Consider the following 20,720-nt stretch of genomic DNA (forward strand, 5'->3'; position numbering starts at 1 on the left):
GTTGGCAGTGCTCTCCCAGAAGTAATGAGAGTACCTCGGCGTTTCACACCAGTGAGTGGGTCAGGCTTTGGCGAGACTGCCTCTACCCTCTGCTGTCCAAACTTTTCACTATATAGATGAAGTCTTCTTGGTTAGCCAGTCGGAAGCCTTAATTTCAATGGCTCCGCCCATAGTATTATTACGCCTTTGCCATCAGAGGTCGCTGGTAAACCCTGACAAAATTCGACTAAAGTGTCTGGGACCTCTGGGTGGATGGACGATGCTCTATCCCTCTTGCAAAGAAAAACTTCTATCTCTTTGAACCCTATGCCAAAAAGGAAGCCCAACATCACACTGGGCTCTTTGGGAATGGGAGACAATATGTGCCTCCCCTGGACATTCTATTTGATCCTTTATGTTGGCTAAACCACAATGTCTTTTGAGTGCGGCCCAAACCAACGGTCAGTGTAGGATGCTGTCCGGCTCGCTGTGGCACATTCTCTGCTCTCTGCCTTCAGGGTCCCCAAAGCCTAAATGACCCTGTTGAACTACCAGTCCGTGTAACTGATGGTGTTGCCTACTGGGGCTGCTAGCAACGGGGGGCAGCCTCCGTTTGGAAAAGCCCCCTAGGGTACAGGCTTTGTCGTCTTCCTTACACACCTACTAGCTATACCCCTTATGAAAAGCAGCTATTAGCTTACTACTGGGCCCTTGTCGAAACTGAACACCTGACTCATGGAGGCCTTGCAAACCCTTCAGCTTGATACTCCCCTTTGGGGGTAGGTCAATTCAGACTCGATGACTAACAAGATGGGAAGGGCCCAAAAGCCTCATTTGTCAAAAGGAAAGAATATATTCAAGAGCACAGCTGGCCTGGCTTCACATGAAAATGGGACAGATTTTCCCTTTGGGGGAAAATCTGTTTCCCACTCTGCCAACCGTGGAGCAAGGCTGCTGGGCTTCATGGGGCACTCGATTCATAGAAGATCCCTCAAATGCCTAGACCTGATCCACTAATGAGTGGTCTAAGCTGGAATCTAATGGTTTCTACCAGGCTCTGTGGCTGTTCAACCTTAGTAGAACTGAGGATGGATGTGAGCACTCCCCTCAGCAGGCAGAACTCAAGCCTATGCTTGTAACTCTGGCCAATATTCCCTTTGATATCTATTGACTCTTAAGCTATTGCCAATGTCCAGCTGTTCAGTCTCCCACTTGGAAGACTACAGGCTGGGAGACTGGGCAGCCTTCTTTGGTATCGTGGGCCATGGAAACAAAACAAGGCTACTAATTGAACGGTCTGGGTCACCCACGTAGGTGCCCATGGTAAGGGTCCAGTCTCTGATGATACTGACTGGAATCACACTGCTGATGGAGCCTTCAGGGCCTATATTACTGCTATTGCTTTTCTGCATCCATCATCACACGGACATGGCAACACAACCATCATCACAGACTGGGCGCAAATTGCAAGACTATAGCTTTCTGACGCAGAAGCTACCATTGCCTGCCAAAACATGACTCCTTCTAAAAGATGACCCATTGGGATGAGGAAGGACACACTGCATGAATTGTGGGCCCGCCTGCTCCTGGCATACAGCATCACACCTCAAGAGCCTGCTCTCAGGGATGTCACCACTGTTGCACCATTGTTGACATTTTTTCAGGTTGAAGTGTTGCAGTCTGCTCAGCTGACTCCAGCCACACCGCTGTGGCCCTTAGAATTATTCTGTGTCAAGTTTTCGGCATCCTGGACTATTTATCTGCAGCCTGAAAACGGTACACCTTTTACTGCAAAAGCCATGTAATGATAGGCTGATAGTCAAGGTATCTGATGGACTTCCACACTCCCCAACCATCCACCAGCATCTGGTATTGTCGAGTGTTGGAATGGCCTCCTCAGAAATGGACTCAAAAGGATTTCAGACTCTATCACCCTTGCCTCCTTCTGGTCCATACACCCTAGTAAAGCAGTTGGGTCAATGAATATGGCTCTCCCCAGAAAGTAATCAGTTCCTTTCAGCTGCTCCCTGGGTAATTAGTGATCAGGGGTTATATGGACATATTTTGACAATCTGGGATCCTCCGTTGAACATTCCTGGGTATAATCTTTCCTTCACCTAGCGACCCCAGACCAGCCTGGCTGGTAACCCTCTGTGTGGCAGCCCAGCCAGCAGGGAGGGAGCCTGAGAGACTGAAATTTAATTCTGGTTCAGCTACCTGGATTCTCTGGTTGGATGGACACTGTCCTAGATCACAAGGCTAATTACTACTTGGTTCAGTACATTGCTTACTATGGGCCAAAGTGCACAACATAACAGATCTCTGTGAGTTTATAAAAATGCCCTTGTCTTTCTTGTACCTGACCCATTCAGATGAAAGGTCTGGGAACTAGTAGAAGATAATTGGGCAGGGGGAGGTGAATTTATAGCTACTAGAATGGGCCATAATGATTTTGTGTCAGTAGAGGATGAGGAACAACACAGAACCTGAAGAGGAAACACCTCAGACCTCAGGAGGTACAGGAAAGGGACAGGCATTAATGATCTTTGCCTTTCAGAACCACCCCCTGGAGCCTTCCTCACAAAGGAAAATGCCCTGGCACATCTCTCCCAAACTGTTGCAAAAGCCTTAAATTTAACTGTCAGGTCTTCCAATACCTACGACCAGGATGCTATCACCATTTCCCTTAATCTTGCTAAGAAGTCTGTCAGAAACAGCAGGTAGGGTCCCAGCTCCTGCATCTCACACGCAAAACACCTGCCAACACCTCCAAATGTCTCCCTGAACCACTTCTCTTGGTCATCACTCAGCCATTCTGTGGGGCAGAAGAATGCCATGTGGCCGGGGGCATGGACATCTAGGACGCAAGTTTTCAAACAGAACTGAGAACCCCTGACAATGTCGAACTTCACCTGAGCCCTGAAAACAGTGACAATTAAGAAATCCCTCCTACCTACTTGTATTCCTTTTTGAGAAATGACCTACCACAAACAACCATTCTTCCCACATGACTTATCTAAGTCTGGCTGTCCACTCTTTCCCATGACCCCCATACGACTTGCAAACGACTCCCTTGTTTACCTGTGACAAGAACAAATGCAGACCTTTCTCCTTTTGCCTGTATCTGCAGACAAGGCCAGACACAGACCCTCCAACTCCCCATTCTGTCTCATGAATGACTGAGATTAGAAATCTGTCTCCCTTAAATATTTATAAATGATGTGACCGACAGGGGCTTAATTTCTAAAATATACAAACAGCTCATACAACTCAATAACAACAACAAAAAAACCCAATCAAAAAAATGGGCAGAAGACCTAAACAGACATTTCTCCAAAGAAGACATACAGATGGCCAATAGGCACATGAAAAGATGCTCAACATTGCTAATTATTAGAGGAATGCAAATAAAAACTACAATGAGGTATCACCTCACACCAGTCAGAATGGCCATCATTAAAAAGATCACAAACAATAAATACTGGAGAGGATGTGGAGAAAAGGGAACCATAAGTATACGCTTGTTTCTCTAACAAGGTCCATCAATATCTATATCGTTCTCCTGAACAAGAATAAGAGAACCATAGGATTCTTTGTTTTTCCTTTCACTCACTCTCCAACTATCTGTGTGTATAATTGTCATTTTAGTTCCATTTTGTAATGATATAAGTTCATATACATTTGCATTGTATTTTTTCATTTAGATAACAGAAACAAGCACTGATGTCAAAAATATACTTGAAGAAGAAAACTTTATCACACTAATGGAAAATGCAAAGATTACTTGAAAAAAACACAGACATACTCTGTACTTCAGTAGTAAATCTGAATTATAAACAGACGAATGGTCGTATCTTAAAATACAAGTTTAATGCAAACTCACTGACAATGACAAGAGGATTATTTTTAAATTTGGTAAGCTGATTATAAATTGTGTACGGAAAATAAAATAGTCAAGAAAACAGTAAATTTCTGAAAAAGAAGAGTAATCAGAGACTTAGCCCTCCGATGTATTAGAATAAACTATAAATACAGAGGAATTAGAATCATAAAGACTATGACTATTAGATCAACAGAAGAGAATAAGGTGCCTAAATATACCCAGAGTTATGTATTAGAATATAAATACAAATATATATATATATATATATATATCCTAATGTAGTGCTGCATATTAGTGGGGAAAATATAGGTTATTCAATAACTGGTAATGGGACAAATGTGTAGGCATCTTGAAGAAAATGAAGATTGATCCCTAGCTAAGGCTTTACAACAACAACCAAAAATCCAGATAGTCACAGAAGTAAAAAGCAAAACTAAAAACATGAAAGTACCAATACTAAAAAGAAAATGCAGGATTTTTTTTTTAAATATAGCTGAGCAATGGGGAAGGCCTTCTACTTATGACACAAAGCTTGGAGGACATAAAAGATTGATAAGCACAATTATGTGAAATGCACGGAGAAAAAGTCAATATTTTCCTTTAAAAGACAACTGAGAAGTTGAGGGAAAATATTTGGGACCCAGAGACAGACCCAGACAAAGAGCTACTGTCATTAATACGTAAATAGCAAAAACCTAATAGAAAAATGGGCAAAGGAAATTTAAAATCAGCTCAGGAAAAATAATATAAATGGATCTTTAAACACAATTACATATATTCGACCTTAGTCATAACATGAGAAATGCAAATTAGATCTGTACTAATATACCTTGTTTTAACTTATTATATGGGCCAAAAAGAAAAATATGACAAGACACTCTTCTGTCTTGGGTATGGTGAAAACGGGCATTCTTATACAAATGATACAACTCACAAAGAAGGTCATTTTGCTATATCAATCAAAAATAAAAATGCATATATATCATTTGTCCTGAGAATTCCATTTGCAGAAATTTCTCTTTAAACATATTCCCTCTTGTGTCAACTGAAATATGTATAAGGACGAAATAAGGATTTTCACTGCAGCATTGTCTGTAATAGCAAAAGACTGGAAGCATCTTAAATGTCTATTAACGGGGGGCTGGTTATATTGTGATATATCCATATAATTGAATAAGATTCAGCCTTTAAAAAGAATGAGGCAACTCATTACATCTACTGACATTTAATGATCACCAAGATTTACTGTTAAATGAGAAAAGTGTTAGAAGTTTAAAAATGGCTATAGCAGAGTGTGTGTGTGTCTGTGTGTGTATGTATGTATGTTTTTGTAGCTGTCTTTGGAAAGGGTTTATGGGAGACTGCGGTCAAAATTGGAGGGTAGATATTCTTTTCCTTTTCAAAAGATTTTTATAAAATATAATACTCATTCAAAAAATACATGAAACATAAATATTTGGCTTAACTAATTATTCAAGGCAAATACCTACATAATTCCCACTCTGGTCTGGCAACAGAACATTGCCACCTCTTTGCCCAGAAGCCTTCCTCATGCCTCTTTCCCTCCTTCCACCCAGCCTCCCCATCAATCATGGAAACCACTATCTTGCCTCTGATAGTAAGCACTTGCTTTTGAGTTTCACCACCTAACCATACATCCCTGTACAATATGGTTTTGTTCTGCTTTAATTTACATAAATTAAAACAATACAAATTATTTTGTGTCTGGATTCTTTCACTCAATATTATGTTCAATTTTTGTATCCATTCTACTATTGATGGACATTTAAGTTATTTCCAGTTTCTTGCTGTTACAAGTAATGCTACAGGGAACATTTAAATGTGTGTCCCGGTACATTAGCCAAGGATTTCTCTTGGGTATTTTCCTAGAAGTGTTTCCTCATATGGTCTACGTATGCTTTGATAAAGAAGGCTAAAATGTTTTCCAAAGAGATTGTGCCAATTTACCCTCCCACCAGCAGCATATGAATTGCTGATATGAGCTAACATAGCAGCAGCTATATGTGCTGAAATGAGTATATGAACTACTGATATGACCCCCTATCCTTGCTAACACTTGTCATTGTTAGACTTCTTAATTTTAGCCATTCTGGTGGGAGTGTAGTGGTATTACATTGTGGTTTAACTTCTGCATTTCCCTGATGACTAAAGAGATTGAGTACCATCTCAGGTGTTATTAGTCATTTGGATTTCTTCCTTTGTTACACACCTATTCAAATAAGGCCTCTGACTAATGGGTAGTCTGCTTTTTCTTATTGTTTTGTTGTTCTTTATACATCCTGGATATAACTCCTCTGTTGTCTGTTTCTTTTTCCACTCTGTGTCTTGTGATTTTCTTCTCAATGGAAGTAATTATCATAAAAGTCAGGAGAGTAGTTATCTTTGGAAGTAGGGGGATTCTGGAATGCTGACTATGGGTATTTTCTAGACCTATATAGTGAAAAATCACTGAGCTGTACATGTCTGTTTTGCACACTTTTCTGGATATATGTTATATTTCACAATAAAAACATTTTTTAAAGATAGGCTGAATCTACGACCCACTAACTCCACCCCTATGCATATAGTCAAGAGAGGGGTGGACACATGTACATGACAAGACATGAACAAAAATGTTCATGGCAGCATTGTTTATAATTCATATTCTATCTCACCAAAAGACCTAAAGTTACTAAAAATTGATAACAATTTGTTTTGTGGGACACCTTTCATGAACTTAAAAGGAGAAAATAAGAATATGTTCTCAGCTGCTTTTATCTGCATAAAGAAACTCATGCAGAGAAAACTAACTAACTTGGTTATATGTATTAAAGAGAGATGAACAGATAGGAGAAAGATGGGTAAGAGAATTTAGACTATATAGCTTTGTATATTTTAAATTTTTATATACTTTTTAATTTTTTATTTTTGAGCCATGTGTCTATTACTTTTTAAAAATTAGATTAAAAAACTATTACTAATGTCCTTAGAGTGATAAGATGCTACATCCATAAAACAAAAATAGTATGCTATTATAAGGGAATATCCTGAAAAGAAACAGAGCTATTTAAAATAAAAACTTATGTATGGTTGTCATCATAACAGATGCCATCTTGGGCCTCTGCAGTTCCTCCTGTCCTTCCAATGACCCTGCCTAGAGCTGTACTGTGTGGTAAGCCTCTTCTCTGTCACCAAGGGCTTTGTAGTTAATAGATATTGTTTCACGATCGTTAGGTCTGGTGGCCTCTACGCTCTGGTAGTCTTTAAACAATAATGAAGGGCTTCCCTGGTGGCGCAGTGGTTGGGAATCCGCCTGCTATTGCAGGGGACAGGGGTTCAAGTCCTGGTCCAGGAAGATCCCACATGCCACGGAGCAACTAAGCCCGTGTGCCACAACTACTGAGCCTGTGCTCTAGAGCCCATGAGCCACAACTACTGAGCCCGTGCTCTAGAGCCCATGAGCCACAACTACTGAGCCCGCGTGCCACAACTACTGAAGCCTGCACGCCTAGAGCCCACACTCCGCAACAAGAGAAGCCCATGCACTACAACGAAGAGTAGCCCCCGCTTGCCGCAACTAGAGAAAACCCATGTGCAGCAACAAAGACCCAACACAGTCAAAAATAAATAAAAATAAAATAAATATATAAACAATAATGAAGACCTTCACTGACATATTCCCAGTGCTCATAAGACCAGTTACCCATTCATAAATCTTGACTTAGGAATGCACTTCCTGTTTCCAAGCACGTACCCCCATACCCTAGGTTAACTATGAAATTGTCCCAATCGTCCCTCAGCTGTGCGGAATGCAGCTGCAAATACTTCTGGATCATCGCCCCCTTGATCCCACCCTGTGAGTAAGTTACCCTATAACAATAAACTGATCCATTGATTATATGGAGCTGCCTGCCTCATTTTTCAGTCTCAAGATACCTTCCCAGTTTGGTGGGCACTTTTCATTGCTTCCATCCTCCAACAATATAGAACAGCATTAATGAGAGACATAGAAGAAAACCTGGGAGGTGAAGTTTAAAAAAGAACTAGAAAGGTGAGCAAAAGAAAAAGAAATGGAAATCAGTAGGACAAAGAATTTAAAATATGGAGGATTAACAACTGAACAAGAATAGTTTTTTGAAAAGCAGAGAAAACGTGTGTATGGGTAGAAAATGACTAGACTGGAAACAGACTTGTAAAATTCTACACAAAAATGATTTCCAACCTAGAATTCTATACCCAGCCAAAAAGATAAATTTAGTGTCAGGGTCAAATAAATATATTTCCATGGTATTTATTACTTTTTTTTACTTCTATAAGTTTATTTATACAATTATATATATTATATAAATACATTTTTGCATGACATTTTCAGACATGCAAAGCTTCATAAAGTTCACCTGTCATGCATCCATTCTCAGGGACATATTGGAGGATGTGCTCCAAAAAATTAGGGGGTAAACCAAGAAAGAGGAAGACACAGGATCCAGGAAACAGGAAGGAAGGACAGGATTCCCAGGAAAGGAAATCTGACACAAGACAGAGGTAAAAAGGATTTCCTGAGGGATGGCGAACAGAACACACCAAGGTCATAGCTGTGTGTGAAGCTGAGAGAGCAACCAAACCAGCCTTCAGTGAATCAGTAAGGTCCAGGAGAGATTTCTTCAAAGAGAAGACATGATACCCAGAGCTGAGATAGCCCCCCCTTCATTACTAGCTGTGTTAACTTGGGCCAGATAGTTTTTCTTTATGCCCCAGTTCCCCCTTCTATAAAGTGGGAATAACAATGGTACCTACTTCTCCAGGTTGTTAGGAAGATGAGTTAGTATATGTAGTGTGTGTGTAACAGTGCTGGGCATATAGTAAACATTATATGAGTGTTTATAATTATTGTCACTATGATCATTACCTAATATGTTTGAATATACAGAGTGGAGATTTAAACAACTGGAAAGAATTTGGAGTTGAATTATTGATATGTATATAGTAAAGCAAAGAAATGACTAAACCAGAAAAAAAAATAGTTAATTCCAGGCAAAAGGAAAAGTTGTACAGAAATAGTAATCACAGCATGGACACTACATGACTTAACTATAAACAGTCACAATAATAAACCCTGACAGTAGATCTAATAAAAACAGTGATAGCTAGAGGCAAATGTGTATATGAGTGGAGGTGCAAGGAAAAGCTGAACCTCTACCTTCCATAGTGGAAAGTCAATAGATAATGCCCAAAACGAAAAAAAAATAAATCCATTAAAAAGATTAAGAATGCTTGCTTCTAGGGAGTTGGAATCTGGGAGAAACAAAGCAGGGAAGAGCCACTGTTTTAAGAAGACTTCAAAAACTACTTGGCACCTTTTGCCACTTATAAATAAAGCTAGAAACTAATTTCAAATTACAAAGTGGCAAAAAATATTCACAAAAATATATAAGAAAGATAAAGGGTTATTAACCTTAATATTCAAAAAAAACTGTAAACATCCATAAGCTAAAATAAATAACTCAGCAATGGACAGGAAAAGGAAATTCACATAAGGGAAATAAATCCAATAAAAACCCCCTGATTATGTTGCCTGGTTAAAAAAAAAGTCATACAAATTCAAATAATGAGATATTATCTTTCATTCTGGATGAATTCCAGTCCCTGGGCACCTCTTCTTCTTCCTTACCTCACAGGAGTTGTCACACCCCCCTGTAGTCAGGGCCAGGGATGGCCCAGGAGCGCACCGGTTGGCTGGCATCTTCCCCCTGGGCCTAAGCACCCGGGCTCTCTTGCTGACAACTCCACTCTTCCCAGGAACCCGAGGTCAGGTGGGCACCTGTGGACTCAACCAGAGCTGCTGGGGCCTGAAGGAAGATCCTGCAGCCTTCACTATGGGGTCTGGCCCAGGGGCTCCACAGAGACTCCAAGAAACCTGGAAAGACAGTGTCCACTTGGTCAGGCATTCACCATTCACCCCACAAGCGCTTCCTGAGGGCACCGAAGTATAGCTCACAACACTGGATACTGTGGAGTAGACAAAGCCACATCAACACCGATTCAAGTTATTCATTACAATGGAATATGAGCAAGACCATGAGATTTAGACTAAAATTAATAAAAGCTTCATTTCTAGCTCTGCCAACCTTTAGCTATATGAATATGAAAATGTTTCTTCAGACTTTTTTCCCAAAACAAATCAAAACTATTTATTTCAAGGGGTTGTGAAAATTAAATGAGATGATGTTTTTAAGGCACTCAGCACCAGACTGGCCCAGGTAAACATTTAATTCATATTAGCAAGTACTGTTATTACAAGGACTCATGTAATATACAGAAGGAGGTACCTCATTTAATTTGCACAACAATCACGTCATCCATGTGTTGCTGTAGTTATTATTATCTCATTTTATGCATACAGAAACAGAGGTTTGTGATGTTAAATCAAACTCAGTCTACCTGGCTTTCAAGTTCACATTCTCAGTGGTACATCACATGGTACCTTTTATGTGGGAGGCTCAAAATAAACATGGTTCTATTTAACAAATGTTGAAAACATGACCGTAATTTGGAATAAAAATTAAAAAAAAATGTTAAGTAAAGTTTCTTAAAACAGAAGAGATATGCAATAAGGAAAATACTAGTAGCCTGGGACTAAAATTTTTAATTACCTCAAAAACATCCAGAGGTGAAAAATGTTTCTCCTGTTGAGGGAACTAGGGAGGGGAGGGTGTCTCTGTGTCCAAATTGAGGTACAATTTCATTACGATCAACTAATACAGGCACTACAGATTTAGTCATTCTTGTTGGGAAAGGGTAAATATCACATAAAATGAAGAGGAACTTAATTAGGACAACAAAAGTAAGAAATGAGATGAAGAGGAAACAACAGAGTAAAAGAAATAAGGAGTAAAATAAAATTAAAGGTATGAACAAATTAAATTTTAAACACATAAAGATGATGTTGTGCCAAAGAAAGAGAATATGCTTTCTTTTCTTATACCCATGGAACTTTTACAAAATTCTATCAAATAACCTGGCCACACAAAAAATCTTGTAGATGTCTGAATGTTGGGAATTGACAGACTACATTCTCTGATTATAGTATAAGATGTTCAACGTCATTAGTCCTTAGGGAAATGTAATCAAAACCAAAAATGTTCTGGGACTTCCCTGGTGGTCAAGTGGTTAAGAATCTGTCTTGCTATGCAGGGGACGCCAGTTTGATCCCTGGTCAGGGAACTAAGATCCCACATGCCACGGGGCAACTAAGCTCGTGCGACACAACTAGAGAACCTGACTGCTGCAACTACAGAGCCCACACACTCTGGAGCCCGCGCACTGCAACGAAGAGCCTGCACGCCACAACAAAAGGTCCTGCATGCCGCAACTAAGACCCGACGCAGCCAAAAAATAAATAAATATTTTTAAAAATCAAAAATGTTCTATTCATTAGGAGACTACTTCATATACACAAAGATGGCAAAAAAAAAAGATAGTAACAAGTGTTTGTGAGATGTGAATGAAACTGAGCTCATACATTACTGGTAGAATTGTAAAATGGTGCAGCCACTCTGAAAAACAGGTTGGCAGTTCCTCAAAATGCTACCCATAGAGTTGTCATATGACCCAGCAGTTCCACTCCTAGGTATCTACCAAGAGAAATGAAAACCCATGTCCACTCCAAAACTTGTATACAAATATTCACAGCAGTATTATTCATAATAGCCCAAAAGCAGAAAGCACTTAAATGTCCATCAACTGATGAACAGATAAACAAAATTTGGTGTGTCCATACAATGGAATATTATTTGGCAATAAAAAAGAAGTACCAATACACGCTATAACATGAATGAACCTTGAAATCATTATCGTACGTGAAAGAAGCCAGTCACAAAGACCACATATTTTATGATTCCATTTATATGAAATGTCCAGAATAGGCAAATATACAGAGACAGAAAACTGATTAGAAGTTGCCTAGGGCTGGGGGTAGGGGGTGGCATGAATGGTGAATATCTGCTAATGTGTGCAAGGTTTCTTTCTGGTGTGTTGAAAATATTCTAAAATTAGATTGTGGTGATGACTGAACAACTCTGTGAATGTACTAAAAACCACTGAATTGTATACTTTAAATGGGTGAATCTTAAGGTATTGAATATATATAAATAAGTCTGTTTTATATATCTAAATAAATAAATCTGTTTTAAAAGAAAAGAAACAGGCTTCCCTGGTGGCGCAGTGGCTGAGAGTCCGCCTGCCGATGCAGGGGACACGGGCTCGGGCCCCGGTCCGGGAGGATCCCACATGCCGCGGAGTGGCTGGGCCCGTGAGCCATGGCCGCTGAGCCTGCGCGTCCAGAGCCTGTGCTCCGCAACGGGAGAGGCCACAGCAGGGAGAGGCCCGCGTACCGCAAAAAAAAAAAAAAAAAAAAAATACAGCAAAAACCAGTTACCACTAATCTTAAGAAGATAAACACTGTGAATGATGAAAAAGTTAATAGAGTGGAAACAGCTTCTGGAGATATACAAAAGGAACCTGCACATTTCTTAAAAGGCCTTTCTCTTGAACCTCTGCAGAAACAGCAGACTCCTCAGCAGTGTCATAAAAATGAACCAGTTAATGGTGAGGAAGCTACAAGATTAATGGCTCAGCTGTAATACACTGGTGATGTATCAAACTGCCCCCAAAGACCAACAAAGTAAATGTTTTATACAATAAATAAATAAAAACAAAGAAGAGCTAAGTATTCAATCGAGAACGTCAGAAGTAGAAAAAAACCAAAATGAAGCAACCCCCCGAAAGGAAAATAGTAACTAATAAAAACCTTAAATAAGTCAAATAAATATAACAATGGGAGTTTAAAGAAAACAAAGAGCTGGTCCTTTAAAATGACGGATGTCACAGATAACCCCCTAGCAAATGAGATAAAGAAGAGTTTAAAAACATATACACACACACACACACACACACACACACACAGAGAGAAAGAGAGAGAGCGAGAGCGAGGGAGAGGGAGAGGGAGAGGGAGAGGGAGAGGGAGAGGGAGAGGGAGAGAGAGACAGAATGAGAATCTTTCCCAGATCAGGCAGTGTTTCAAAGTAGTTATTGCGGGATATTATGCATAACTGTATAGCAACATATTTTAATATTGATGTGAAGCAGATGCTTCCCTAGCAAAATGTAAATTAACAAAGTTAATACAGGAAAATACAGGTAGAAGAGAATAATGAATGTAGAAGAGACCAGGGAAAAAATGACATAACAGCAAATACAAACAGAAAGACTCTGAAAGGTAAAAAGGAAAGGCAGACAGTCCACAGACCTCAGGGCCTAAGGAACAACACAGCGGTGAGTTCCCTGGGTTTCATTTTCCCTCCCATATATCACAAACAGGGCACTAGAAAAGCTTATAACTCAGAACCATCAATAGCTACAGACAAAAAAAGCTCTAAGAAAAGCCTGCTCCCCTTAATCAAAGGACCAAGAAAAGGGTGTCCTAACTGAACATACCCATTCTACTGCAGCCAAACACTAACAGAATACACATTCTCTTCAAGCACCTGTGCTACATTCTCCAGGGTCATAAAACAAACCTTAATAAATTGAAATCGTACAGCATATGTTCCCTGATTATAACAGCATCAAACTAGAAATCAATAACAGAAAGGTAACAGGAAAGTCTCCAAACATTTGGAAAGTAAACAACACATTTCTATATAATCCATGGATCAAAGGGGAAGTCTCAAGGGAAATTAAAAAGTAATGAATGAAAATCAAAATACAACATATCAAAATTTGCGGGATGCAGATAAAGCAGCATGGAGAGGGAAATTTATAATGCTAAATGTTTATATTAGAAAAGAATTAAGGTATTAAATCAGTAAGGTAAGCTCCCACCATAAGATACTAGAAAAAGAAGAGCAAAGAAAACCCAAAGCAAATAGAAAGAAAGAAGTAATAGATATAAGAGCAGAAATCAATAAAATTGAAAACAAAAACAATAGAGAAAAATCAATGAAAACAAAAGCTGGTTCTTTGAAAAGACCGATAAAATTGGTAATCCTCTAGCAAGACTGACAAAGATAAAAAGAGATAAGACACAAATTACCAATATCAGAAATGAAACAGGAGACATAACTATAGATCCTGCAGCCATTAAAAGAAAAGTAAGGGAATACCACACACCACTTTATGCACATAAATTCAACAACTTGGATGAAATAGTCCAATTCCTCACAAAACAGAGACTCCCACAACTTACCCACTATTAAATATGAAGATACTCTGAAAAGATATTAAATAGATAACCCGAATAGTCATTTGACTACTACAGAAATTGAAGCCATAATCAAAAGCTTCCAAAAGGAAATTTCCAGGCCCAGATGGTTTCACTGGAGAATTCTATCAAATATTTAAAGAAAAATAACATAATTCTACACAATCTCTTCCAGAAAATAGAAGAGAACACTTTCTAACTCATTTATTGAGATCAGTATTACCCTAATACTAAAACCAGAAAAAGAAAGTACAAAAAAAGAAAACTATAGACCAACATCTCTCACGAACTTAGACACAAAAATCCTCAAAAACAAAAGCATTAACCAATCAATTCCTGCACTATAAAAAAAGAATTATACACCACAACCAAGTGAGGCTTATTCCAGGAATGTAAAGCTGATTCAATATTCAAAAATCAATAAGGGCATTCCCCCATATTAGCAAGCCAAAGAAGAAAAACCATATAAATTCACACAGTATTGACAAAATTCAACACACATTCATGATAAAAGACACATAGATAGACACATAAATAAATGGAACATAATAGAGAACCTAGAAATAGCCACACAAAAGTATGGCAAATTTATTTTTGACACAGGTACAGAACGAGTCCGTGGAGGAACTACCGTCTTTTTAACAAACGGTGCTTGAGTAATTGGACAGCCAAATAAATGCACCTTGATCTAAGTCTCACACTTTATACAAAACTTAACTCAAAATGTATCATGGACAGCAGGAAGGAGAAATGAACAAATCATCATCACAGTGAAGACTTAATCTCTCCTTTCTCTGTAATAGAACTAGCAGGGGAAAAAAAGTACAAATTTTGTACAACACAATTGACGACTAAACAATTAAATATTATTTTCGAATTATACATGGAACATTTATAAAACAATTCACCAAGGACTAGGCCATGACTCCCCTCATATTTCAAGGAATGAGCTTCATGTAGACATTTTTCTAACCACAGAAAACTAAGGTTAGAAGTCTAGTAAAAAGATAAACTTCTGTAAAATGAAAGCGCACTTTTAAATAATTCATGAGCAAAAAAAATAATAATCAACTCTTAGAAAACACTTATAATGCACCAAACCTTGTGGGTCTCAGAGTGAATTTTAAGACCTTAACGTTGATATGAGAAAAGAGGAAAGCCTGAAAAATAACAAGCGAATCATCCAACTACATTCAGACAACCGATTCCATCACTGACCACACAGAATTCCTCAACACTCACCCTCCCCGGGTCCCCATCACCTCCACATCCCTCCGGCAAAGAGCACTGGGATCCTCTTGACAACAACTATTAAACCGCGGCCGAAAACCGCAGCAGTTTCCGGTCACCACCCCTAGCACCGCCCCTTCTCGGGGTTTGGGGCTTTACACGAAGGGGCGTGGTTCTGCACATGCGCAAAATCACATTCGAAGCCGCAGTCAGCCAGAGCCAACATGGAGATGTTACGGAGTCTGTGTTTAGTTGCCTTCAGTGCCCCCAGGCAGCATTGTCAGGCGGGGAACATGGCCGCGCCCAGGTTGCGCTTCCTCATGGAGTACGCCATGTTGGAGGAGTGTCCATTCCGTACAGAGGATGAGGAAGCCTCTAAACTCACATTGCTGAGCACTGGCGCTGTCTCACAGATGGTGGGGAGAGAGGGTGGGGACGTTTCTCTGGGCGGGCATCCTGGGATCTGTGTAATAATGTTCAGAGAAGCTGAGAGGCCTCTGGAAAGACGCAGAGGTGCCAGTGGCTGTTATCTCCTGGCAGATACCACAGGATGAGAAGAAGTAGGACTGCTTGCGGGCCTCTCCTGGAACATACCACGAGGGGAGAAAGGGAAGAAATCAGGGACCTGCAAGTCCTCCTAGGATATAGCCCTGGGGAAAAGGGGGAGGAGTCAGTGTTAGATTCCCCTCTGCTGGGCTTGTTGGGGTTGGCTGTGGGGTTTGGATGCTCCCATAATCTACATTATCTCCCACTCCAGCTACCCGAGCTAAAGTAGAAGTTCTTACCAATAAAGGTTTTTGATTTTTCCCTTAATCTAATGCAATATGTCAATAAAAGTATCTTTAGGAAAATTTATTTTTATTTTCTTATAAAATAAAATCTATATAGTAATAGTGCCCTTACTTTGCAAGTGTAGCTTTAAGACAAGATTGATTCTGCCCTTCAACCAATTTGTTGCCCCTTATCACCCCCAATATGGAAATTCTGGAGATGCCTGTGCCCTCTGGGAGATGTTACTGGGGCAGAAGGGGAAGAAGTCATGCTACCCTTCACCTGGGAATGCCTACTTATCTTTCAAAACCAAGTTCAGCTATCTCCTCCAGGGAATCTTCCTGAAAGAGGTAGAAGGCTCTGTAACCCTCTGAAGGCCTTTTTGAATCCTCAAGTGAAGAAGGTGTTTTGAGGGGCTCAGGTGTGAACTTGCTGGATGCTCTCAGTCCGGTCACATCCCCTCTGGGCCTCAGTTTAACAATCTGGAATGTAAGGGTGTCCTATCCCAATTAGCCTAAGACCATCTGGGATTAATCTGTAGTCAGACAAATCTATCAGTCAGTGAGGGAGACCACACGCCAGAGGAACCATGGGGTGGCTCACTAAACAAGGAAAAAATAGAGTTATTATGGAATTCTGAGGAATGGTGAAGTTCAGGTGAAATGTGAATGAAGCAGTGTTCTGGTAAACTCAAAGCAAAGCAGGGCTGTATGTGGACTATGAAGTGAACCCAGAATCCTGTTTCCTTGGAAACCATAAAGTTAAGATAGATACAGAATTTTGTATCTAGATACCCCTTCTCTCTGCACTGGGGTTAGAAATCTTAGCTGCGGTGTCTAAGTGACTTATAATCTTCAGCAAGAGGGAGCTGTTTTATCTGTACTGATATCACTTCAAACAGTAGTTTCTGATAGCCTATGATTGTAGAGAACAGTTTCTCAGTGAGTAAAAAAGCAGTAGTCACTCAAAGTAGGAGTTATTTATGGCATTACAGCTGTAGGACATCCTTGGGAGAAATAATATTTTCTGTTAATTTCGCATCTGACTTAATCTGTGTCTGTTCTCCCAGCCTTATGAGTGGCAGAGCAGACTTTTATACCCTGAGCTAATTTTTACTTTCTTAGAGGGTTGGACTCTCTGATTATCCCAGATTCTCTTTCTGCCCCTATAGCCCTGGTCTGAGTGTTTGTTGAATGAATAAATGAAAGAAGAAATGGAATAAGTGGAAGCATGTTTGGCATGCATACATGTCTAATAGAGCTCCAGGAATCATTGTTCATGTGAGTGTCGTAATAGCACTATGGTTACGTTTTTAAAAAACTAAGTCTATTAGACTATTTCAGAGAAGGAAAAAAAAAAGAGCCAATAAACATATGAAACGTAAAAAATATTTTGTCAAATTGTTGTGGGTATAAAAAAAGTTAAAGGTTTTGTCAACTGCTAACTGTAAGCTTGCAACAAAATAAATTCAGAAATAGACATTTGAGATATGACTCTGAAAGGAATCAAACTTTGGATGGCTTCCTAATAGGAAAAAAGTAACTAGCCTCATTTAGGGGGACAAAGTAATTCCAGATGGACAATTGTTTCATGGAGACTACAGTCTTTGGAGATTATATTCTGAGATAAGTAAAGAAAATTTATGATAATATAGTTGATTTTGCAATATTAATGATGTATAAACAGTCAAGTGCATTTATTGTGTTCCTGAGGTTGCATAATTGATTGAGTCAAGTGCAAATAAGAGTGCTATTACTTTCCTTTCAGCATGTAAAGTTTTCTTTTCTGCATTGTATCAACTTCATGGCTGTTTTCCTTTGAAGAATAAAAAATGACCAAAAGGAGCCAACATATTCAAGTAGTTAGAGTTGGGGACTGGAACTTTTGTTATGTAAGTTTAATAATATAGTCTTCATTTTATTGCTGGCTCAAAAAAAAAACATATGAAGAGATGTTCAAAGTCATCAGCGATCAGGGAAATACAAATCATGACATGATGAGATGACATTTTACACCCATTCAATTTGCAAATATTTAAGTCTGACAGTACAGTGTTGCAGAGGATGTACAGCTACAGGATCTTTTTGCCCTGTTGAAGGAATATAGACCAGTGTAACTACTTTAGAAAATAGTTAGCATTTCCTCCTACAGCGAATATGTACATACCTCACAATCTATCCAGTCCACTCTTAGGAATATATCCACGAGAAACACTTGCACATGAAACCTAGGATATGCATAGCATCCTGTTCACAATAGCAAGACCTGGAAACAAAAATGGATGGAGTCAAAATGAATGAACTAGAACAGTACCCAACAATAAGGATGAGTTTAAGGGAAAAAACAAACCCTGTGATTCCCAAAATAGTATATAAAACATAACACACGTTTATAAAATTAAAAGCTACTAATATAAAGAACATGAACTATTTAGGATTTTGTATAGTTGTGATAAAATTATATAAAAAGGAAATCAAAAATTGATGAACTTGGGATTTAGGATGATACTTACCTCAGCTGAGGGCAGGCAGGGCCATCAATTGGGGGAACACATGGATAGATGGAGGTTATTAAGGCCATACCTTTTCTTTTGGGTGGTAGGTGCATAAGTGCTAATTATATTATTGAAACTAACTAATATTTAAGTTAATTGGGAAAATTAAACTGTTAGATAAACACTTAAATGTAAAAAGAGGAAGTCTGCATGGAGAAAAGTGATGTCCCTTTCTTGAATGGGGTAAGAAAATCTCTGGCTCCAGCCCAGAGATGCCACCCAGTTGTGGGATGAGCAGGGAGGCAGAAGCTCCATGGCATTGATACTTTCTGTGGCCCCTGCCAAAAGTGCTCTGGCCCCAGGGCTCACTCCATCACACCACTCGTGCACCTGCTCAAATGTCCTTTCTTCGGATGTTTTTCTTCCCCGATCTACCCCCACAACTCTCTAGCTCCTCGCCATGCTTTCGTTTTCTTCATAGCCTTCCTTTTTATCAGAAATTATCTTATTCATTTACTGTTTGCACATTTCTTTGTTCGTGCTGATACTGCAGTGATTTCTGCTTCTCACGTATGTGGAGTAATCAACTGCCTTATTTTTAGTATCTTACCATACATGTAGAGAGCAGCAAAACACATGCACTGGATTCATTTTCTTAAAAGATTAATTACTCCCTCCTAAAGACTCTACAGGCATCTCTGGATGACATGACTAATTATAAAATTGTTTTCTAGAGTAATGCAGAAAATACTAGAGATGGAGAACTTCTAAGTATGTAAGACCATATTCGTTCATTCACCAAATATTTATTGATCACCAGTCACTGCTCTTGGTACTTGTTGTTTGGTAAAACAAAACAGCCCCCAAGTCCCTAGCTTCCTGGATCTGACATCCTAGTGGGGAAGAGAGGCAATAAACATTGTTGAAAGGTGATAACTGCTAAAGAGGGGTGGATAGGGCAGAGTGATGTGAATTGGAAATGCTGGAGGACTGCACTTTAACTAGGAAGATCAGAGTCTCCTTTTAAACTCTACCACCGACTGCCCTGCATCCTGGAGCAGGCCAGTCTCGAATCCTCACATTTATATGGGCATGTAGTTGAAAACGAGGAAGAACGCAAGGTCAGAATATTTTCATATCTGCAGCTAAGGATGTAATGATGAGTACCTCTTTGCCCTACGGTAGATGCAAGGAGTAATATCCACAGTCTTCTGATCAGTCTTGTCTTGCATGCCTTCCTTTAGTAGGTAAAAAATAGTTAACAATATTTACTGAGCAGGGACCTCTGGACAAACAGCCACAACCATTTACATGTGTCAGTAGATAGAAGGCAATGATAGCTTATTTATTTTACACCCAGCTTTTTAATGGAAAAATTTCACACTATTATTGGGTAATCACAGAGTCCAGCCCTCTTCTGTCCAGAATGTTGAACTGGGGCCCAAAAAGGACGTGACCGATCTGAGGGCACAAAGGCATAGAGAACACCAGAGCTCAGGGCCAGGTCCTTTCAAATAGGACCTGCGTTTCAGAAGGACCTTCAGCTGGCATTGAGCCTCTACCACCGTCAGAGAGGGCTTCCCACAGGACACATGTGAGATGGGTTTTGAAGAATGTGTAGCAGTTCATCCATTGAGGGGATATGGTGGATTCTTCTCACCTCTGCCCCCACGACATCTCCCATAGGGGCAATGGCTTCTCCATAATTTCCATATTTGACGCCCTAAGGGGCAACAAACTCCTTGTGGGACAGGATTGGAAATTTGTTGTAAGGCTGCACTTGCATAATTATTACTTAGATGTTATTTTACAAGGAAGTATGAATAATTCTGGAAGATGTTTTTACTGACACATTACATTAGACAGAGAAAACAACCATTAGTCATATCAATTTAAAACTAATTGGGGGGGGTGTCCCTGGTGGCCTGCTGGTTAAGATTCTGGGCTTTCACTGTGGTGACCCGGGTTCAATCCCTGGTTGGGGAACTGAGATCCTACCAGCCAGGAGGTGCGGCCCAAAAATAAATAAGCTAATTTTTGTTGATACCAATTATTTCAGTTGGAGTGACTAGTGTGAGGGTTGATTGAGATTACCCCGACGCTCC

At 39.6% G+C, this 20,720-nt stretch overlaps 1 protein-coding gene across 3 annotated transcripts in view; it reads right to left on the reverse strand.

The window, feature by feature from the left end:
* Positions 1–15,488, reverse strand: part of ZNF81 (zinc finger protein 81) — a 65,485-nt gene extending 49,997 nt beyond the window's left edge. Inside the window, exons 1-2 of one of the 3 annotated variants that reach the window (XM_019943453.3) lie at positions 15,363–15,488; positions 9,531–9,776 (exon numbers count right to left, since the gene is read on the reverse strand). In XM_019943453.3, coding sequence (XP_019799012.1) covers positions 9,531–9,602 — 72 coding nt within the window. In that variant the 5' untranslated portion in view covers positions 9,603–9,776; positions 15,363–15,488. Of the gene's footprint in view, positions 1–9,530; positions 9,777–15,362 lie in introns of those variants that run through there. The other 2 variants (XM_073798935.1, XM_019943454.3) reach the window with 2 other exon arrangements.
* Between the last annotated feature and the right edge of the window lie 5,232 nt (positions 15,489–20,720).

Source organism: Tursiops truncatus, chromosome X (genome assembly GCF_011762595.2).
Source record: "Tursiops truncatus isolate mTurTru1 chromosome X, mTurTru1.mat.Y, whole genome shotgun sequence".
Lineage (NCBI taxonomy): Eukaryota > Metazoa > Chordata > Mammalia > Artiodactyla > Delphinidae > Tursiops > Tursiops truncatus.